At 45.7% G+C, this 21,406-nt stretch overlaps 1 protein-coding gene across 1 annotated transcript in view; it reads left to right on the forward strand.

Annotated features, from left to right (window-relative positions):
- Nucleotides 1–21,406, forward strand: part of LOC115480169 (tRNA (cytosine(34)-C(5))-methyltransferase-like) — a 70,131-nt gene that overhangs the window by 44,299 nt on the left and 4,426 nt on the right. The window contains exon 5 of the mRNA XM_030218691.1: nt 785–856. Coding sequence (XP_030074551.1) covers nt 785–856 — 72 coding nt within the window. The remainder of the gene's footprint in view (nt 1–784; nt 857–21,406) is intronic.

Here is a 21,406-nt window from a genome sequence, read left to right on the forward strand (position 1 = left end):
AAAGTGAATAACAGTTTCAGTGTTGGGTAAGAGCAAACAGGAGTGATGACTAAAACACAATGAAATCAGATGTGCTCAGATAGACTTTATTGCATCAATACTGACTTGTCTTGATATGGGCTGTGTTTTATTTAAGGGGCCTTCTTCAGGAGTTTAAATCCTTTGAGCCCTATTGGGGCAAAGGCTGGAAAGAGCAATGCCCTTTGTAATCTGCAGTATATTACTAAAGGGTCATAACAAATGCATTTGAAATGCATGGTGTCATCGGGTATGTAGTGGAGCATATGTTGTGTAGGCATTAGGCGAGGCCGGTGGATTTAAAGGGGCCAGTGTCCCAGTCCCTGGCAGAAAACTGTTCTGGTATCTTAAGTTACTCTCATGTGAAACTTTAGTGTTTATTGCTAAGGAGTTGGCTGGTTTTATTTTACGCAAGTAAAAGTAGATAGCTTGTTCTAGCCCATTTCCCTGTGTTTTTCCAACTAAAACATCAAAGTTGCTTCCATAATTGATACTTAGTGGGGTGTTTTTCTACTTTTTGTCCAGCCGATGCTAACAAGATTTTGGATTGCTTTGGTTGTCTGACCAAATATCTTTTCAAAATGTATTTGTTCTCTCGGTTTATAGAGCCGTATCAAAACGACTGTAACCAGCTGTGTACACGCAGCTGTGCTGTGTATATTATATAGATATTTTAATGTTTGTAGATTTGTGCATATATGATGCAAAATGAGAAATATAAATCATGAAAATCATAAAATATGACATTGTGTTTTATTTATTTTAGGGTAACATTAGTCGCCAAGAAGCTGTCAGTATGATTCCTCCTCTGCTTCTTAATATTCAGCCTCATCATAAGGTAAATCATTGGATGCATTCTGAATAAGTAATGTGCTTTACTGGGTTACTACTACTAACATTTCTAAAGCGCTACTAGGGTTACGCAGCGCTGTACAATTTAACATGGAAGAACAGTCCCTGCTCAAGGAGCTTACAATCTAAAAGACAGGTGTACAATCTAAGGCTTACAATCTAAAAGACAGGTGTACAATCTAAAGACAAGTGTACAGTCAAAAGACAAGTGTAGAGTTCGTCTGATAGGGCATACTAAGATCTAGCAACCCGCTAGATCTTTGTTCAGATTTGTACGTGCTCTTCAAGTGTATTTGGTCTTTCTATAACAGCACAGTAGTATTCTATCTTCAGGGCATAATATTAGCAGGGAAAAAACCCCGTTCTTTGAAGGGTGAGGCGGTGGTGGCGGTCCGCCCCGGGTGTACCCATCCTGTTTGTTTTATTTATGCGCCTGGTTCCGCAGTCCCCAGTCTCCACCTGCCTTTCCCTCAGCTCTCTCGACAGCCCGCTTCTCTCTGCCACCCGGCCCCCTGCAATGCATTTTAAAAACATTTGAACCGGCACCACAGTGCCAGAGGGCAGCGCCTCACGTCCGCCTGTGAAAGAAGCAGATCGCCGCCTCGGGCCTTCCCTCACTGTGTCCCGCCCTCGCGGAAATAGGAAGTTACATCAGAGGAGGGTGGGACACAGGGAAGGCCCGAGGCGGCGATCTGCTTCTTTCACAGGTGGATGCAGGGCGCTGCACGCTGGTGCTGCGGTGCCGATTCATATGTTTCTAAAATGCATTGTAGGGGGCCGGGTGGCAGAGAGAAGGGGGCTGTTGGGGGAGCTGAGGGTAGATAGGTGGGGACTGGGTCTTGTTGGGCTCAGATGGGAGAAGGGGGCTGAAGCTGGAATTGGGACAATGCCACGGACGCGCAGGAGGGAGAATGGGGCCGTGCATGGGACAGGGGCAGGTGGGAGAATGGTTCTGGGGCTGGAAAGGGGGGGGCAGATGAGAGAATGGAGCTGGGGCTGAAAAGTGGGGGCCATAATGCAAGGCAGGTGGATGAAGGGAACTGGAACTGGGGGCTGAAAAGGAGGGTAGGTGGGATAAGGGAGCTAGTTCTGGAACTGGGGACCGAAAAGGGGCAGGGGCTAAAACTGTGGGGACTGGGGGCTGAAAAGGGGACAGGGAGAAAGTGGTTGGGGCTGAAGCTCAGGGACTGGAGGGAGAAAAGGGCTAGGGCTGAAACTAAGCTGAAACAGGGGCTGGTGGGATAATGGGACTGGAACTGGGGTCTGAAAAGGGGGGCAGGTGGGAGAAGTGGGCTGGGGCTGGAACTGGGGTCTGAAAGTGGGTGCAGGTGGGGAAAAGTGGGCTGGGACGAGGTAGGGGCAGGTGGGATAATGGGGCTAGAACTGGGGGCTGAAAAGAGGGGTCAGAGAAAGAGAGGACAGATCCTGGATGGAAGGGAGAGAGGGGGAGGGCAGACCCTGGATGGATGGAGAAAGGGAGGGCAAATGGTGGATGGAAGGGGCAGAGAGAAAGGGCAGACAATAGTTGGAAGGGGGGAGAGAGAGGGCAGACAGGCAGATGGTGGATGGAAGGGACTGAGATAGAGGGTAGATGCTAGATGGGAGAGAGAGCAGATAGTGGATGAAAGGAGCAGATGGTGGATAGAGGGGATAGGAGAAAGAGGGCAGACACTGGATGGCAGCGAGAGAGAGAAGACAGATGCTGGATGGAGAGAGTGAAGAGAAGATGAGGAAAGCAGAAACCAGAGACGACAAACTGTAAATACATTTTTTTTCTTGCTTTAGGATAAAGTACTATTGTAGCTGTGTTAATAAATGTTTATAAACAGAACATGGAAATAAGGTAATCTTTTTATTGGACTAATTTTAATATATTTTGACATTTTTGGAGAACAAAACACTCTCCTCAGGTCAGGAGAGGATACTGTAACAGCAGTATACTGTAATGACCTGAGGAATGAGGTTTTGGCCTCTCAAAGCTAAATGTAGTAGTCCAATAAAATAGTATTATTTTATTTTCTATATTTGTTTTATTTCTATTTGCTAATTTGTAAAGTGGTGAAATTTACATCTGCTATCTTTATTGCACATTATTAGGGGACAGTTTCTGTTTCTGTGATGTTGCATTGTATGCAGAATCTGGCTTCTTGGGGGTTCAGTTTAATTTTTGTCTAAATAGAAAGTTTATGGTTACTTATTCTATGGTGGGTTAGGGTGTATCTGTGTCTGTGAAAAAGACATGACTTTCAGTTGGCATTGACTGTGCAGGATCGATGATCTTCGTTTTACCGCATGTGAATTGATGTTCTAGTGTTCACTGTAGTGTTTAAGATTCTTCCTTTTCCTAGGTACACCCTTGTGTGACTCATAGAAATTGCTGCTTATGGTATGGTAGAATTGCTCTATTGGTCCTGAGTGTTTTGTATTCTCAGTATGCCTAGTACTGGATTTTGGAGGGTGGGGGGTGTTAACAAATGACCGGCCTTGGATGTCAAATACCCTAGGTACTACTGCCTAGCTTGAGTGGCCTTAGCCACTCTGTGGCTCTAAAAGGAAGCGTCTTTTAAATTTGAAATAATTTTAAAACAATACTTGTCACTTTCCAGTTTAATGTATTAAACAACTAGACCGGCCCTATTAGTTATTTCATCATGGGAAGACTCTTTCCACCACAGACTTTTTCCCAGATGGAAGATAGTATAGTTTGGGCACCAAACTTTCTGTGTCTCTCTAACTTCAAATACATAGCGTATTCAATCTGATGTTCTTATTCTAAACTGCATTTTTTTTTTTTACTGCCTCTTAACTTCAAATTTCATGAAAGACCATCTTTAATAAAGGTCACTCTAGATTTTTTTTTTTTTTTTTTTTTACAATTTTTTTATTAATGAATAATTGCATATCACAAATGACAACCAAATTCTTTAGCTCCAATACAACTTAGCCAACAGTATAGACAATTTGGTAGAGTAACATCAATTTCTTTTTCCTTAATACAGAAAATAAACGCTCTTCAATAGAATGTGATAGTCATTACATAAACATGACATATATATTTCAAACATCCAATTACATCAGATACTTTTTGATCCCCTAATCTGCCCTTTTCCCCCCTCCCCCCCACCCATCATCGGTACATATCATAGCCTCATTAAATTCCTTTCCATTGTTCATACACATGCCATATTTTTTGGAATTGTTGTATTTGCCCTTTATGGATAGCTGTCAACTTTGACATTTGATAGAGATGGTGCAGTCTACCTTTTATTATCTGCATTTTGGGATCACTCTAGATTTCTTTGCAGATAACACCTGGGTTTCCAAAGTCCCTAAATGCTGCCCTGCCACTTCTAATATCTTATGTTCTACCAATTTATTCATAGTCTGCTGTGAAAATACAGAAACTGGGGAAACATAGACTGAAGAAAAGCTTTGATTCTCAATAGAGTCTTAAACATTTTCAAAAGGCACTTTATCTTCTCCAAAGACTGTAACCCGACCGCTTAGAACTCAAGCAGCTCCTTTGGGATTGGAACTGAAGATCTGAAAGTTGAATCCTGCAGGGTCCCATTTCACCTGCACAGTAAAGAGCTGCCTTCAAGTATGCTTAGAACTGGTACTCCTGACCATGCTTTCAAGGTTCAGCTTCAACTGCAGCTCACCGTCTTGCTGCAGTGCTTCTGGGTGCTACCAAACAGGCTGATGATGGGGAGGGCTTCCAGAGCTCATATTAACATCAAGGTAGCCTAGTGGTTAGTGCAGCGGACTTTGATCCTGGGAAACTGGGTTTGATTCCCACTGCAGCTCCTTGTGACTCTAGGCAAGTCACTTAACCCTCCATTGCCCCAGGTACAAATAAGTTCCTGTATGTAATATGTAAACCGCTTTGAATGTAGTTGCAAAAAAACACAGAAATGCGGTATATCAAGTCACCTTCCCCTTTCCCTCTACTGGGAAGACTGTTCTTCTTCTCCCACCTGCGGCCAATGAAAGATGTCACTGAGGCAAGAGAAAAGCTAAGGGAGTTGCTATCGCCAACAAGAGAAAACAACCATCAAAAGTCGGTAACAATGCAAGGAAACCTTTTCAGTGCCACGGCTTGTTGTTCGACATTCTAAAACATCTTGGCTGCTTCCCCTTTGAAATAACCCATAAGTTCTGTTATTAACCTGCTTGAATGCCTTAAGAGATGGGACATTTTAAAAGAACTGTTTCCTGTGGATCTCAAACATCTTAAATATTATTGCCCTATTCTTTCTCAAAAATTTTGGCCCAAAACCATTTGAAGCTTTGGAAGCTATACAATAAATTTTTAGCTTACCCTTCAAATAAATGGAAAAACTTTATCTTAGTCAAAACACAACACACTTTAAGGGGTCCCTTTTATCTCACTGATAGCTGCCTTTTGGATGACTTGAAGTTGATTACACCGTTTCCTAGGGAGGGCAAACAAAAGAGAATCATATTAATGTAGGGTTTTCTGCCAGGTACTTGTGACCTGGCTTGGCCACTGTTTGGAAAACAGGATACTTGTCTAGATGGACAACTGGTCTGACCCATTGTGGCTACTCTTATATACATAAGTACATAAGTAATGCCATACTGGGAAAAGACCAAGGGTCCATCGAGCCCAGCATCCTGTCCTCGACAGCGGCCAATCCAGGCCAAGGGCACCTGGCAAGCTTCCCAAACGTACAAACATTCTATACATGTTATTCCTGGAATTGTGGATTTTTCCCAAGTTATGTTCTTATGTATGTGAAATATGAGAGAATGCATTACTTATTTGAAACGTGATAAGAGACTGAGTTGTCAGACTATATATACAGTAATAACAAATATCGCTTTCTGAGCTAAAGAAATTAAAAAAAAAAATGTATACCCTTTGTCAGTGCCATTCAAGATAGCTTAGTCTCACAGTATAAAAACAGTAACCATTATATAAAACAATAAAATTATAGCACATTTCCCCAAAAGTTAAAAGAACATTTCAACACCTTCTGAAAGCCCATAAGCGATACCCTTTGTTTCAATTTTTCTGGTAGCTTATTCTATCCCTCACTATGATTCTTTCTCCGAGGACAAGCAGGCTGCTTGTTCTCACATGTGGGTGACATCCACGGCAGCCCCTCCGATCGGAGATCTTCACTAGCAAAAGCGTTTGCTAGCCCTCGCGTGCGCATGCGCAAACCGTCTTCCCGCCCGAACGCAAGCGTACTCGTCAGTCTTTATTCCGCGGCTCAGGATGTCCGTTTTTGTTCGGTCTGTGCCCTGAGGAGACCCTCGCGTCTTTCGCCGTGTTCTTCCGTTCGGAAGTCTTAGCGATTTTTCTCCGTCACGTTCGTTGTCTATTTTAAAAAAAAACCCAAAAGACCTTATTTTTGAGTTTTTTTTTTTTCCCCCGTTAAGTTTCCTTTCGCTTCGCGAGCGGCCTTGTGGCCGCCCGTACGGGTTTTTCCCTTCTTTTTTGGTGCCCATTGCCATCATCGCAAATTTTGATTTTGCTGGCGTGATTTTTCCACCCATGTCATCGAAGCCTCCCAGTGGCTTCAAAAAGTGCACCCGGGCTATCTCACTCGCTGATAGGCAAGTTTCGTGTCTGGGGGCCGGGTATCGTCCCCAGGCCTGCACTCTCTGTCTTCTGTTGAAGAAGAGACCTCAGGTAGCGAGATTAGCCCAGTGGAACATTTTGTTCGGGGCCTCGCCTGCTGCATCGACGTCTACGGTACCGAGGTCATCGGCCGGTGCATCAACGTCTACGGTACCGAGGTCATCGGCCGGTGCATCAACGCCTGCGGTACCAAGGTCATCGACCGGTGCTTCAACGTCTACAGTACCGAGGTCATCGCTGGTACTGATGTGGTCGGAGGGTGCATCTTCTTCAGGAGCGCAGGTGAGGGCTGTCCATTCCCCTGCTGGTGGCGGTGAGCCCTCGAGTAGGTCTCCGCCTGCCTCGAGGCCTCCTGCGGTACAGGCCCCCCCTTCTTCGGACCCGGCCCCGAGGAGGCATTTGGATTCGACGTCCTCCTATTCGGTACCGTGGGTTACCGGTGACCTGCTTCGTGCGAAGGCAAAGAAGCATCGGCACCGGTCACCTTCTAGACGTGGTACCGAGAGCTCTGGGTCGCCGAGGGAACTGGCACCCACTAAGCGTCGACGCCGGGAGGACCGCTCGCCCTCCATACAGAAGGTGTCGCTCTACTGTGGACAGCCCGGTACCGCCTCCACGCCCCGGACAGATTCTGAGCTCGTCGCCGGTACCGGACTCCTTGCCTTCCTCGACAGCCGCTCTGAACGAGAGCCGCCGGGCCATCCCTTCTCCGGTACCAGGGGTGCTTGCGCCGCCGGTGCCGTTGAGTGAGGCGACGGCTGGCCCCTTGCCCCGTGGTGAGGTCTCCAGTACCGGTACCGCTTGAGGTACCGGCATCGGCTGCCTCCCAGGCTGACTCCCTGACGACATCGATGGAGGGAGCTTCATCGCCGCCGGCACGGGAGTCTTCCTCTCGACGTACCCACCGTGGCCATGTTCCCACGGAGTCAAGGCGGGCACGGCTTCGGACAGAAGTTCATGAACCGATATCGATGGTGAGGCCTCGTGGGAGGCAGAGGAAGACACCAGATATTTCTCTTGACGAGGAGTCTGACGGTCTTCCCTCTGATCCTACTCCCTCTTCTGAAAGGCAGCTTTCTCCTCCCGAGAGTCTATCTTTCGCGGCCTTTGTCTGGGAAATGTCTACGGCCATTCCCTTCCCTGTGGTTACGGAGGATGAGCCAAGGGCTGAAATGTTTGAGCTTTTGGACTATCCTTGGCCACCTAAGGAATCATCCACGGTACCCATGCATCATGTCCTCAAAAGACATTCCTGGCGAACTGGGCGAAGCCGCTAACTAATCCCCACATTCCCAAGAAGATCGAGTCCCAGTATCGGATCCATTGGGACCCAGAGTTGATGCAGACTCAGTTGCCTCACGACTCTGGGGTGGTGGATCTGGCCCATAAGAAGGTCGAGTTCTAGGGAGTATGCTTCGGCGCCCCCGGGCAGAGAACCTAAAACCTTGGATTCTTTTGGGAGGAAGGCCTACCATTCCTCAATGCTCATTTCCAAAATCCAATCGTACCAGCTCTACACGAGCATTCATATGCGGAACAATGTGCGGCAGTTGGCGGACTTGGTAACAAGCTCCCTTCTGAGCAAGCCAAGCCTTTTCAGCAGGTGGTCAGGCAGCTGAAGGCGTGTCGTAAATTCCTTTTGATGTCACGTCCAGGGCCGCTGCTCAAGGTGTGGTGATGCGCAGACTCTCATGGCTGTGTGCCTACAACCTGGAGAATAGACTCCAGCAGCGGATTGCGGATTCTCCTTGCCGGGGGGAATAATGTTTTTGGAGAAAAGGTCGAACAGGTGATAGAGCAACTCCACCAGCGGGACACCGTTTTCGACAAATTCTCCCGCCGGGACGCCTTCAGCATCTACCTCAACTGGTAGACGTTTTTTATGGGGGAAGGAGGACTATTCCCTATTCAAGTAAGCGTAGGTACAATCCTCCCTCTCGCCAGCCTGCTGCCCAGGCCAAACCCAGCTCGCTCGTTTCCGTCAACAGCGTGCGCCTCAACAGGCCCAGCAGCTCCCCAGCAAAAAGCAAGGGACGGGCTTTTGACTGGCTCCAGCAGTGCATAGCCAAAATCAAAGTGTCCGGCCGGACGATCTACCGGTCGGGGGGAGGTTAAAAGTTTTTCACCAAAGGTGGCCTCTCATAACCTCCGACCAGTGGGTTTCTTCAATAGTCTGGCTAGGATACTCCCTCAATCTGGCCTCAAAGCCTCCAAATTGCCCATTGGGAGCTCAGTCCTTCAGCTTCCAACACAAGCAGTACTTGCAGAGGAACTCTCCGCCCTTCTCAGCACCAATGCGGTCGAGCCGTGCCACCGTGGCAGGAAGGGTTGGATTCTATTCCAGGTACTTCCTTGTGGAAAAGAAACAGGGGGGATGCGTCCCATCCTAGACCTAAGGGCCCTGACAAGTATCTGGTCCGAGAAAAGTTCAGGATGCTTTCCCTGGGCACCCTTCTTCCCATGATTCAGGCAAATGATTGGCTATGCTCTGTGGACTTAAAGGATGCTACTCTCACATCCCGATACTGCCAGCTCACAGGCAGTATCTTCGATTCCGTCTGGGAACACAGCATTTTCAGTATTGTGTGCTACCCTTTGGTCTCGCCTCTGCGCTCAGGGTGTTCACAAAATGCCTGGCTGTCGTAGCGGCGTCTCTACGCAGACTGGGAGTGCACGTGTTTCTCTTATCTCGATGATTGGCTGGTGAAGAACACCTCGGAGGCAGGAGCTCTGCAGTCCATGCAGATGACTATTCGACTCCTGGAGCCGCTAGGGTTTGTGATAAATTTCCAAAGTCCCATCTTCTTCCAGTCCAGAAACTCAAATTCATAGGAGCTCTGCTGAACTCTCAGACAGCTCGTGCCTACCTTCCGGAAGCGAGGGCCGACAATCTTTGTCCCTCGTTTCCTGGGTGCGGGTGTCCTCAGCAGATCAGAGCTCGGCAGGATGTTGAGATTGCTCGGCCATATGGCCTCCCACAGTGCATGTGACTCCCATGGCTCGCCTTCACATGAGATCAGCTCAATGGACCCTAGCTTCCCAGTGGTACCATGCTGCTGGGGATCTAGAGGATGTAGTCTGACTGTCCACGAGCTTTCTTCAATCCCTGCATTTGTGGACAATGCGGTCCAATCTGAGTTTGGGACGTCCCTTCCAAATTTCTCAGCCACAAAAAGTGCTGACGATGGATGCGTCTCTCCTGGGGTGGGGAGCTTATGTCAATGGGCTTCACACCCAAGGGAGTTGGTCCCTCCAGGAACAAGGTCTGCAGATCAATCTCCTGGAGTTACGAGCGGTCTGGAACGCTCTAAAGGCTTTCAGGGATCGGCTGTCCCAACAAATTATTCAAATTCAGACAGACAATCAAGTTGCCATATATTACATCGACAAGCAGGGGGGCACCAGATCTCGCCCCCTGTATCAGGAGGCCGTAAGAATGCGGCTTTGGGCTCGCCGGTACGGCATGTTTCTTCAGGCCACATATCTGGCAGGCGTAAACAGTCTGGCCGACAGGTTGAGCAGGATTATGCAACCTCACGAGTGGTCGCTCAATTCCAGAGTGGTACGCGAGATCGTCCAAGCGTGGGGCTCCCCCTCGGTGGATCTCTTTGCTACCCGAGCCAACCACAAGGTCCCTCAGTTCTGTTCCCGACTTCAGACCCACGGCAGACTAGCGTCGGATGCCTTCCTCCTGGATTGGGGGAAAGGCCTCCTGTATGCTTATCCTCCCATACATTTGGTGGGGAAGACTTTGTTGAAACTCAAGCAAGACCGAGGCACCATGATTCTGATCGCTCCTTTTTGGCCGCGGTAGATCTGGTTCCCTCTTCTGGAGTTGTCCTCAGAAGAACCGTGGAGATTGGAGTGTTTTCTGACCCTCATTACTTAGAACGAGGGGGCGCTTCTGCATCTCAACCTCCAGTCCCTGGTTGTCACGGCCTGGATGTTGAGAGCATAGATTTTGCCTCCTTGGGTCTCTCTGAGGGTGTCTCCCGAGTCTTGCTTGCTTCCAGGAAAGATTCCACTAAGAAGAGTTACTTCTTTCTATGGCGGAGGTTTGCTGTCTGGTGTGACAGCAAGGCCCTAGATCCTCACTTGTGTCCTACACAGACCCTGCTTGAATACCTTCTGCACTTGTCTGAGTCTGGTCTTAAGACCAACTCTGTAAGAGTTCATCTTAGTGCGATTAGTGCATACCATTACAGTTTGGAAGGTAAGCCAATCTTGGGACAGCCTTTAGTTGTTTGCTTCAAGAGAGGTTTGCTTTTGTCAAAGCCCCCCGTCAAACTTCCTACAGTGTCATGGGATCTCAATGTCGTTCTCACCCAGCTGATGAAACCTCCTTTTGAGCCACTGGATTCCTGCCATCTGAAGTTCTTGACCTTGAAGGTCATTTTTTTGGTGGCAGTTACTTCAGCTCACAGAGTCAGTGAGCTTCAAGCCTTGGTAGCTCATGCTCCTTATACTAAATTTCATCATAACAGAGTAGTCCTCCACACTCACTCTAAGTTCTTGCCGAAGGTGGTGTCAGAGTTCCATCTGAACTAGTCAATTGTCTTGCCAACATTCTTTCCCCGTCCTCATACCCACCTTGCTGAACGTCAGCTGCACATTGGACTGCAAGCGAGCATTGGCCTTCTACCTGGAGCGGACAAAGCCCCACAGACAGCCCACCCAAATGTTTGTTTCTTTTGATCCCAACAGAAGGGGAGTGGCTGTCGGGAAACGCACCATCTCAAATTGGCTAGCAGATTGCATCTCCTTCGCTTACGCCCAGGCTGGGCTGACTCTTGAGGGTCATGTCACGGCTCATAGTGTTAGAGCCATGGCAGCGTCAGTGGCCCACTTGAAGTCAGCCGATTTGCAAGGCTGCGGCTTGGTCATCTGTCCACACATTCACATTGCATTACTGCCTTCAGCAGGATACCCGACGCGACAGTCGGTTCAGGCAGTCGGTGCTACAGAATCTGTTCGGGGCATCCCCCTAGGCCCATGTTTATTCTGTTCCAGGCTGTACTCTCAGTTGGATAAGTTTAAGTCAATCTCAGTTATGTCCTCGCCATTGCGAGGCCCAATTGACCAATGTTTCTTATTTGAGTGAGCCTGGGGGCTAGGGATACCCCACATGTGAGAACAAGCAGCCTGCTTGTCCTCGGAGAAAGCGAAAGCTACATACCTGTAGAAGGTATTCTCTGAGGACAGCAGGCTGATTATTCTCACCAACCCGCCCGCCTCCCCTTTGGAGTTGTGTCTTTCTTTGTCTTTGCTATTTACTTGACTGACGAGCACGCTCGCGTTTGGGCAGGAAGACGGTCGCGCATCCGCACTGTGCATGCACACGCGAGGGCTAGCAAACGCTTTTGCTAGTGAAGATCTCCGATCGGAGGGGCTGCCGTGGACGTCACCCACATGTGAGAACAATCAGCCTGCTGTCCTCGGAGAATACCTTCTACAGGTATGTAGCTTTCGCTTTATGGTAAGTGTAACATAGGTTTCATAGAGAGTAGCCCATTTGTAACTTCACATCTTGTAATAGGATCCTGATAACCTATAAAACCTCTTTTTTTTTTTTTTTTTTCCCAGGATTCATTTTCAGCTTATTTGTGTTCCTCCATAACAATATTATTCCCAAACATTTACATCCCTTTCAGATTGCTCAAAATCCTTGGATAGGGGACAATAAATCTAGATAGCATCAGCTTAAAGTTGAAGTTGTATCCTGCAAGAATAAATAACCTCAGTAAGTGGATGAAAATAAATGATAAAGTGGGAATCAGTACTGATCTCTGTAGAACTGCAAGGTGGAAAGCCTTTGGCGAGCTTGCCTTCCTTAGAACCAGGATTCTACTTAGCCTTCAGGGCTGCTTATCTGTAGCCTAGACAAGCAGGTGTTCCCAACCTTCCCCATTATGTGCTGCTTATATTTATCCTGGAGGACAAGAAAACAAAAAGGACCAGAGAACTGATTTGTTTGTAAATAATTTGTGCTTGATTAAACTTTCTGGAACATTCTCAAAACTTATCTTCTCAGGCAACTTTGATGATAATGTTTGCCTTTGAACCATATAAGAATTGGATGGAGTTTGTTTATTTATGAATTTATTGATATATTTACAAGATTTCTCTTGAAACTGAAATACAGATTTAATAACACTGTAGACAAACCTAATCAGAAGTGTATAGTAATCTTCCTTAGACCACAATAATAAGTGGAGAGAGACCCGTAAGAAATACAGGAGTAGAAAATAAAAGCGACAAATCAGAATGCAAGGCTTAACAGAAAATATCCAGATCTTTTTCAAGTCCAAGAGGGGAGCGCAGCTGTTCAAGGGTAAAGAAAACATGGTTCGATTGACATATAAAATTATGCATTTGCATGAAAATGCTAACAAAAAAAAGATGAACCCAAGTCTCTCGCGTCTTGCCGCATTGCAAGAAAAGATTTTCTCCTTTCTTGGGGTAATCTTTGCAACATCCAGATATATCCTATTTTAGACCTCCCAAAAAGATTAAGAATGCCTAAAATATTGTTTCATAATAGAGTTCACATCTTGTTCAAACACCATGGACACTAATAATGTAGCTGTTGTCAAGATGGCCGACTGAGAGGACGCACTGTGAGGAGCTCTGCTGGGCACAATCGATAACCGGTCGTCCCAGTGCTCCCACTGCCTCTCTGCCGCAGCCCGAACCCTCCAGACAACCCCCGGGCAAGGGATCCCTTGCGAGAAGGGCCAGGCAAGCAACAACCTTGCTTATAGTCACCGCATTGACTGAGCCCGAAGTTTCTGTGCATTGCCGCTGCACTCCCTGGCCGGAACAGCCCGGGTGCGGATTCACTGGCCACAGATCCGGGACGCTTTGCGGTGGATGTGAGGAGAGACCATTGTGACCGGACCGAGAAACGGAAACGAAGTTGCAGCGGAGGTGAGCCATAACACTCTGCGCCTTCGGCAACACCGAAGTCCAAGCTCGGCACCATTTGCTGACCAGGCCTGGCCGTGAGGCCAATCAGTGGACCTGATCACGCTGCTGACGAGAGGGTTGCCCCGACCAACGATTCGAAAGCGCCCCGCCCGACACAGCACTAGCGGAAGGTCGATGCAGATGCCTTGGACTCCGGTGTTGAAGGCGACGAGACCTGGGCGATTCAGAACACCTTGTCTGACCGGGCCCAACCACGCTGCAGCATCGTCCAAAGGAGAGACAGGCCAGGAAGGCTGATATGAGGCCCTCGCAACTTTGCTGTCTATGCCTGAACTGGACCTAATGAGCTTCTGGCAGAGGCTTTTACTACCACATCCCTGCTCCTAATGGACCTAATAAGCCTCTGGTTCAAGGCTTTACTACCACATCCCTGTTCCAATCCGTCTTGCCTGTCCCAGCCTGGTTTCCAGCTTGTTCCGGTCCTACTGCCCCGGCTCCTCCAATCCGTCTTGGCCCAGCGTGTTCCGTCCGGTTGCTCCGCTCTCTTCGGCCCCAGCCCGTTTCCAGCTTGTTCCGTCCCACTGCCCGGACTCTCCTCTGCTCCAGTCCATCTGTTCCAGCTCGTTCTAGTCCGCCTGATCCAGCTTGCTCGAGTCCGCCTGATCCAGCTCGTTCCAGCCAATCTGCTCCAGTTGCTCTAGTCCGCCTGATCCAGCTCGTTCAGCCCATCTGCTCCAGCTTGCTCTATCCCTGATCCCTCCGTTCCAGCCCATCTGCTCCATCTTGTTCCGTCTCTCCCCGCTTACTCATCTCTCCTCTGCTCCAGCTTGTTCCAGTCCCGCCTGATCCAGTTCCAGCTTGCTCCATTCCTGCTGCTCAGCTCTCCTCTGCTCCAGCCTGTTCCAGTCCATCTGTTCCAGTCCGCCTGATCCTGCCTGCTCCAGCTTGCTCCAGCCCTGCTGCTGCTGCTCTGCTCCCTCTGCTCCAGCCTGTTCCAGTCCCATCTGCTACAACTTGTTATGCTTTGCGTGTTACTCTGCTTTGGAAGCTTCAAATACTGAAGAGGCAGATGGAGCTAGCTGGCCATGAGGCACTATGGTTTTTCAGTGCTCTCTATCTCTCCCTGCTGGTCGATGGACACAACCCACTCGTAATGGATTCATCTGCTATGACTAAAGGAAAGAAAATTACCAAGGTAAGAACCTAATTTTCCCATAGCACAGAGCATTTGGTATCTGCCACAATCTTGGCTCTTTCCCTTCCCCTGATAAGAATTGGATATTAAGTCTATATTTTTATCATAAGAGACTTTTCTTGGCTGTCATGTTCTTGTTTTTCCTGAGTTTTCTTCAGGGCTACACAAATTAGATGTAAGGGTTGCTTTTTTCTTTTTTTTTTAATTTTCTTGCCTTACGGTCTACTTTTTTTTTCAGTTCCTTATAATGTCATGCTAATGTTGATGAAAATATTTTTCTGATGCTACGTCTCCTGGGCAAATTCATTTCAACAAACTGAACACTGAAAAAACACACTGCCTCATCCTCTCATCTCAACATAACAAGTACAAACCCACAACCATAAACACCCTAGAACACACCCTCCCTACCTCAGACAGTCTAAAAATACTTGGCGTCACAATTGATCGCAACCTTACCCTTTAGAGCCAAGTAAACTCCGTAATAAAGAAAATGTTCTATTCAATGTGGAAACTTAAACGTTTTCTTCCCGAGGGAAATCTTTTGAAACCTAATACAATCCATGGTCCTAAGCCATGCAGATTACTGCAACACAATCTGTGCGGGATGTAAAACAACTCGCAAAAAAAAACTCCAGACCGCCCAAAACACAGCTGCCAGGCTGATATTTGGTAAATCACGCTTCGAAAGTGCTAAACCCCTCCGAGAAAAGCTACACTGGCTCCCAATCAAAGAACAGATCATCTTCAAAATCTTCACCTTTGTCCACAAAATTATCTACAGCGTAGTCCCAGGATAAATGACAGACCTCATAGATCTACCAACCAGAAATCGAATCAGATCATCATGATCATACCTACACCTACACAACCCAAATTGCAAAGGACTTAAATACAAAACAACTTACGCATCCAGCTTCTCCTATGTAAGTGCAAAACTATGGAATGGACTCCCAAAAGCTGTAAAAATAATCCATGACCATCTAAACTTAAAAAAATCACTAAAAACCAACCTCTTCAAAAAGGCTTACCCCACCGATCCAATGTAAATCCCCACACCCAGCAACACAGCACAACCAATGATCGTACTGGACAATATACAGTCTCCATTCCCTTCGACCTTCACAGTGCCTGACACACACCTACCTCATTCGACCACAATACAACCTTGTATTTGTTATCAACCGACTGGCGAACGCCTTTACGGTATTATGTAAGCCACATTGAGCCTGCAAATTGGTGGGAAAATGTGGGGTACAAATGGAACAAATAAATTGTGCCTGTCTCTTACCTTCTAGTCAGATTTTTATTATTTATAATGTGTCCCTATGATTTTTCCTTTTTTTTTTCCTGTTTCTTTTGAGGAATAGTTCTACTCCTCTCAATATCCTCCTCCTCATTATTGAAGTCTTCTGAAATGCACTGTTTTTCTTCTATTGTAATTTTTTTTATCGTGAATTACTTATGACTATTAGGGTGGCTAACCACATGAGTTCTTTAGGGTGGTTAAGACTTTGCTGTAATCTCCTCAGGGTTTTTTTTTGCCATTTTTCCAGTTTGGGCTGCGAACCTCTTTCACAGTTCTTTTTTGAAAGAATTGCAACGATTTCAGATAAGCACGAATTCTGTTCTGGTTTACTGAATAGGAGTTTTCATATTTGAAGTCTAAATCATACAATTGTTGGTCTGAATTAACTTTCTTAAAGTGAATAATTTGAATGCTTTAACTGGCTAAAGGGAAAAAGGATTTTTGTACTAGCAAGTTTAAACTGGGTGTGGTAATGCGCATAAGGGCAGGCCCAGAGCCTGGATAAAACAAATTCACACAGCGGGTTAAGGTGAACAAAAATATTGATTAAAGGTGTCAAGTAGGGGGGTCCTGTTCATTTCTTAGGTGGAGGAGAAGGTAAACACAAAGCTAGCCTTAGATGCAAGAATGTTCTCCTGTGGCCTGCTCCTGCAGGGCCACTGTGTGCACTGCTGTCTCTCAGCAAGGCAGCTCACTCTGCTGGACTCTGGTTATGTTCCTCAGAGTTACCAGTGCAGTGTTTAGCAAATAAAATAGCGAAGATGACTAACAGGAACAAAAATAAATTAAAAACAGAATATATCAAATTTGTATTTAAAAAATATGAATACTTTAAAAAGTAAAAACATAAAAAAGACGACACTTCTTTTTAAAAAATTAAAACTTTATTAGCCAAAGGATAGCAAGGAGAAAGGGACTCGACACAGCTGTGTTTTGGCCGGACAGGCCTGCGTCAGGAGTCTTCTCACCCTGTGTTGATTTTTAATTCTATCCAATTGTAGAGGAAATATGTGTGTCTCTTTTTTATACTGTAGCGTTTAATAATACTTGAAACAAAGTCAAGCTGCTCCGATCTTTTTTGCTTGACTTTGTTTCAAGTTGCTAGACCTCAGAGAGCGTGTTCGTTCTCTCAAGGCTAGAGTAGCAGACTTGGTAGAGATGAGGGAGATAGAGAAATATGTAGACGAGACCTACAGGGATGTTGTAGAGAGGTCCCACTTGCATTCAGGTAGCCTCTGTGTTGCCTTGGAGGAGGGAGGACTCCCAGAAGTACTCCTGTAGCCAGGACCTGCACACCTGGGAATGGACTAACCTCCCGCACCAGGGATATGTCTCCAGGTACTGCCCGGGAAGGAAAGGATACGACAGCTGTTGTGGTTGGTGATTCAATCATTAGGCATATAGATAGCTGGGTGGCTGGTGAACGGGAGGATCGCCTGGTGACTTGCCTGCCTAGTGCGAAGGTGGCGGACCTCACGCATCACCTAGATGGGATTTTAGATAGTGCTGGGTAGGAGCCGGCTGTCTTGGTACATGTGGGTACCAATAAAGTAGGAAAACGTGGGAGAGAGGTTCCAGAAGCCAATTTAGACTTTTAGGAAGAAAGCTCAAATCCAGATCCTCTAGGGTGGCATTTTCTGAAATACTTCCCGTTCCATGCACAGGGCCCAAGAGACAGGCAGACCTCCGGAGTCTTAATGCGTGGATGAGACAATGGTGCAAGGAGGAGGGTTTTAGCTTTGTCATGAACTGGGTAACATTCTGGGGAAGGGGGAACCTATTCCGAAAGGATGGGCTCCACCTTAACCAGGATGGGACCGGGCTGCAGGCATCAACATTTAAAAAAGAGAGAGAGCAACTTTTCAACCAGGAACGGGGGGAAGGCCTACAGTCGCACAAAAGCGTATGGTTCGGAATAAGGTATCTTGCAAAGATATCGCCCAAACTGAGATGACAGGGTTTATTGATAGTGAGTATGAAAAAGAGACTAGTGGATTCAATGTCCATAAATAAACAAAAACCGGATGAAAGATAGCAAATTAGTACTGTCCATGAATCAACATGCTGTAATAAGGAATAACAAGCCTAGCTTGAAGTATCTATATGCAAATGCTAGGAGCCTAAGACATAAGATGGGAGAATTTGAATATATTGCACTGAAAGAAGAATTGGACATAATAGGCATCTCTGAGACCTGGTGGAAGGAGGCTAGCCAGTGGGACACTGTCATACCAGGGTACAAATTATATTATGTGATAGGGTGGACCGGATTAGGGGGAGGAGTAGCACTGTATATTAACGAGAGCCTTGAATCAAATAGATTGAAAATTCTGCAGGAAACAAAAGACCCCTTGGAATCATTGTGGATCGAAATTCCAAGTGTTAAGGGGAAAAGGACAGTGACATGGGTGTACTACCGTCTGCCCGACCAGGATGAGCAGACGGATGCAGTCATGTTAAAGCAAATTAGTGACGCTAATAAAGTAGGCAATGCAATAATAATGGGTGATTTTAATTACCTCTAAAATATCGGAATAGGTAGAATACTAAATCCACAATAATCCCCAAACAATTCTACAATTAACTGAGTGTTCAAGGGTAGATGGAAATCAATTGAAAAAGAGGAGAAAAAAAAGACCTCAGTGAAAACCGGATACACCTCTTTGTAAAGGACACACCTTTTAAATAGAGAGGGAACCTCTTAATCATTAGTCTTTTAAAAAAACTCCACTTCATTAACTTTCATATTCATAATGCCATCTCACCCTTATAAACATTCATTCAGGGCGGACACGCAATGCTTCATATCAAAAAAGTCCAAAGCTTAAAGATTACTTATCTTGGACGGTGATTATTTCCATCTATGAAACTTCACGAAGTATTTTCTTTTGTTTCTCTTTATCTTTATCTTATCTTTTAATGATTCCCGACAGGGAAACCCTGTTTCGCCACTGTCCGGCTGCTTCAGGGGAAAATATGTTAGTTCAACACCTCCAAGAGCAATTGACTCGCCAGCATACTGTCCTCTGGCTTCTACATAGAAATGGCGGTCGGCGTCTTAGTTGAAACTTCCAGATTAAATACACAGCGTGTGACGTCATTCCGTACCTATGACGTATGTTCACAGGAACGCTTTCCATTCAATGGATATATTTAGACCTTTCGGTATGACAGTTTGTAATGTGAAAATCCACCTCTGCTCCTTTCTTCTCAACACATTTCTGATGTCTCCCCTTCTCTCCGTAACTTGAATCTGCTGTATTACCATGCATTTCAATTCTGAAAAGTCATGCTGCTTGTATACACAATGAGTCACCATAGGTTCATGCATTTTGTTTGACTGTATGCAATGTCTATGTTCAATAAGTCTAGTCTTCAACGCCCTTGAAGTCTGCCCGACATAATTCAATCCGCACGGGCAAGTGATAACATATATCACATTTATTGAAGTACAATTGGTGATAGCACGGCAAGCATACACCTTTCCGGTATTCTGATCAATAATTCTTTCGTTGTCATCATGTTCACACAAACAGAACATTTCCCACAACTACTATGCATGCCTTCGTGAGTGTAACCCATGCGTTGTCTATTCCAAATGTCTGCAGGGCATAGGATATCACTTAGATTGTTGTTCCTTTGATATGCAAATAAGATCCTCAAATTTTGAAGGCAAGGGTGGACCTGTAAAAAGGGTAAATGTTTTTTTACAATCTTGGACATAATTTTCGAATGTGAGTTAAATTTTGTCACATGTCAATATCTCTTCCTCTGATTGTGATTCCACTTTCGGTTGAAGCAACCACTCTCTATGATTGTAATATGCTCTCTTTTTTGCAGAAGATACCAGCTTATTGGGATAACCTCTATCTAACAATTTCCTCTCCAGCTTATTTGCATGCTGATAAAACTGGTCTCGAGTGGAGCAGATACGCCTATATCTAAGAAATTGAGCAAAGGGTATGTTGGATCTACAATGATCTGGATGCATACTCTTAAATTGTAGGTGGTATTTCTATCTGTAGGTTTTGTATAAATAGATGTCTCCAACTTCTCGTTCCGAACTTCCACCCATATATCTAAGAAGGCAATGCCAGTGCAGCTATGTTGCGCTTCAAATTGATACTGTCATGACAGGCATTTAATTTCTCCACAAATTGCATCAACTGAAACTCCATACCATCCCATATCATAAAATGTCGTCGATGTACCGGAGCCAGCATACTGCATGCCCAAACAATTCCAGCGTATATATCTGTTTTCTCTCTAAATCTTTTTTTAAAAGACTAATGATTAAGAGGTTCCCTCTCTATTTAAAAGGTGTGTCCTTTACAAAGAGGTGTATCCGGTTTTCACTGAGGTCTTTTTTTTTTCTCCACCTTTTTTTCAATTGATTTCCATCTACCCTTGAACACTCATAGTTAATTGTAGAATTGTTTTGGGATTATTGTAATTTTAATTGCCCCGTACAGACTGGGTTAATTTAACATCAGGGCACGCTAGGGAGGTAAACTTCCTTGATGAAATAAAGGACAGCTTTATGGAACAGCTGGTACAGTATCCGACGAGAGAAGGAAAAATTCTAGACTTAGTAATTTGTGGAGGTAATGGTCTGGGGGCCTCTTGACAACAGTGATCATAACATGATCGCCTTTGAAATTTGCTTTCAAAAAGGTAAACATAGGAAGTCAAATATGTTAGCGTTTAACTTTAAAAAAGGAAGCTATGATAAAATGAGAAGAAGGGTTAAAAAAAACTTAAGAGGAGCGACTGAGAGGGTTAGAAACCTACAACAGGCGTGGATGCTGTTCAAAAACACCGTCCTGGAGGCCCATGCCAAACATATTCCACGTATCAGAAACGGAGGACGGAAAACTAAACGACGGCCGGCGTGGTTAAAAAAATGAGGTAAAGGAGGCTATTGGAGCTAAAAAGGAATCCTTCAGAAAATGGAAGAAGAAACCGAATGAAGAAATAATAAGTGGCATAAGGAATGTCAAGTCAGATGCAAAGCGCTCATAAGAAAGGCAAAGAGGGATTTTGAAAGAAAGATGTCGCTAGAGGCAAAAACTGATAGTAAAAATTTTTTTTTAGATAAATTAAAAGCAGGAAGCCAGCAAAAGAATCAGTTGGCCCGCTGGATGACTGGGGTGTAAAAGGGGCGATCAAGGAAGACAAAGAAATAGCAGAAAAACTAAATGATTTCTTTGCCTCTGTCTTCAATGAGGAAGATTTGGGAGGGATACCGATGCGGACAGGGTATTCGAGGCTGACAAGTCGGAAAAACTGAATGAATATCTGTAAACCTGGAAGACGTAATGGAGCAGTTCTGCAAACTGAAGAGTAGCAAATCTCCTGGACCGGATGGTATTCATCCCAGGTTACTGATAGAACTAAAAAATGAGCTGGCAGAGCTACTGTTAGTGATTTGTAATTTATCCTTAAGATCGAGCGTGGTACCGGAAGATTGGAGGGTGGCCAATGTAACACCGAT

The sequence above is a fragment of the Microcaecilia unicolor genome, chromosome 1 (assembly GCF_901765095.1).
Source record: "Microcaecilia unicolor chromosome 1, aMicUni1.1, whole genome shotgun sequence".
NCBI classification, from domain to species: Eukaryota; Metazoa; Chordata; class Amphibia; order Gymnophiona; family Siphonopidae; genus Microcaecilia; species Microcaecilia unicolor.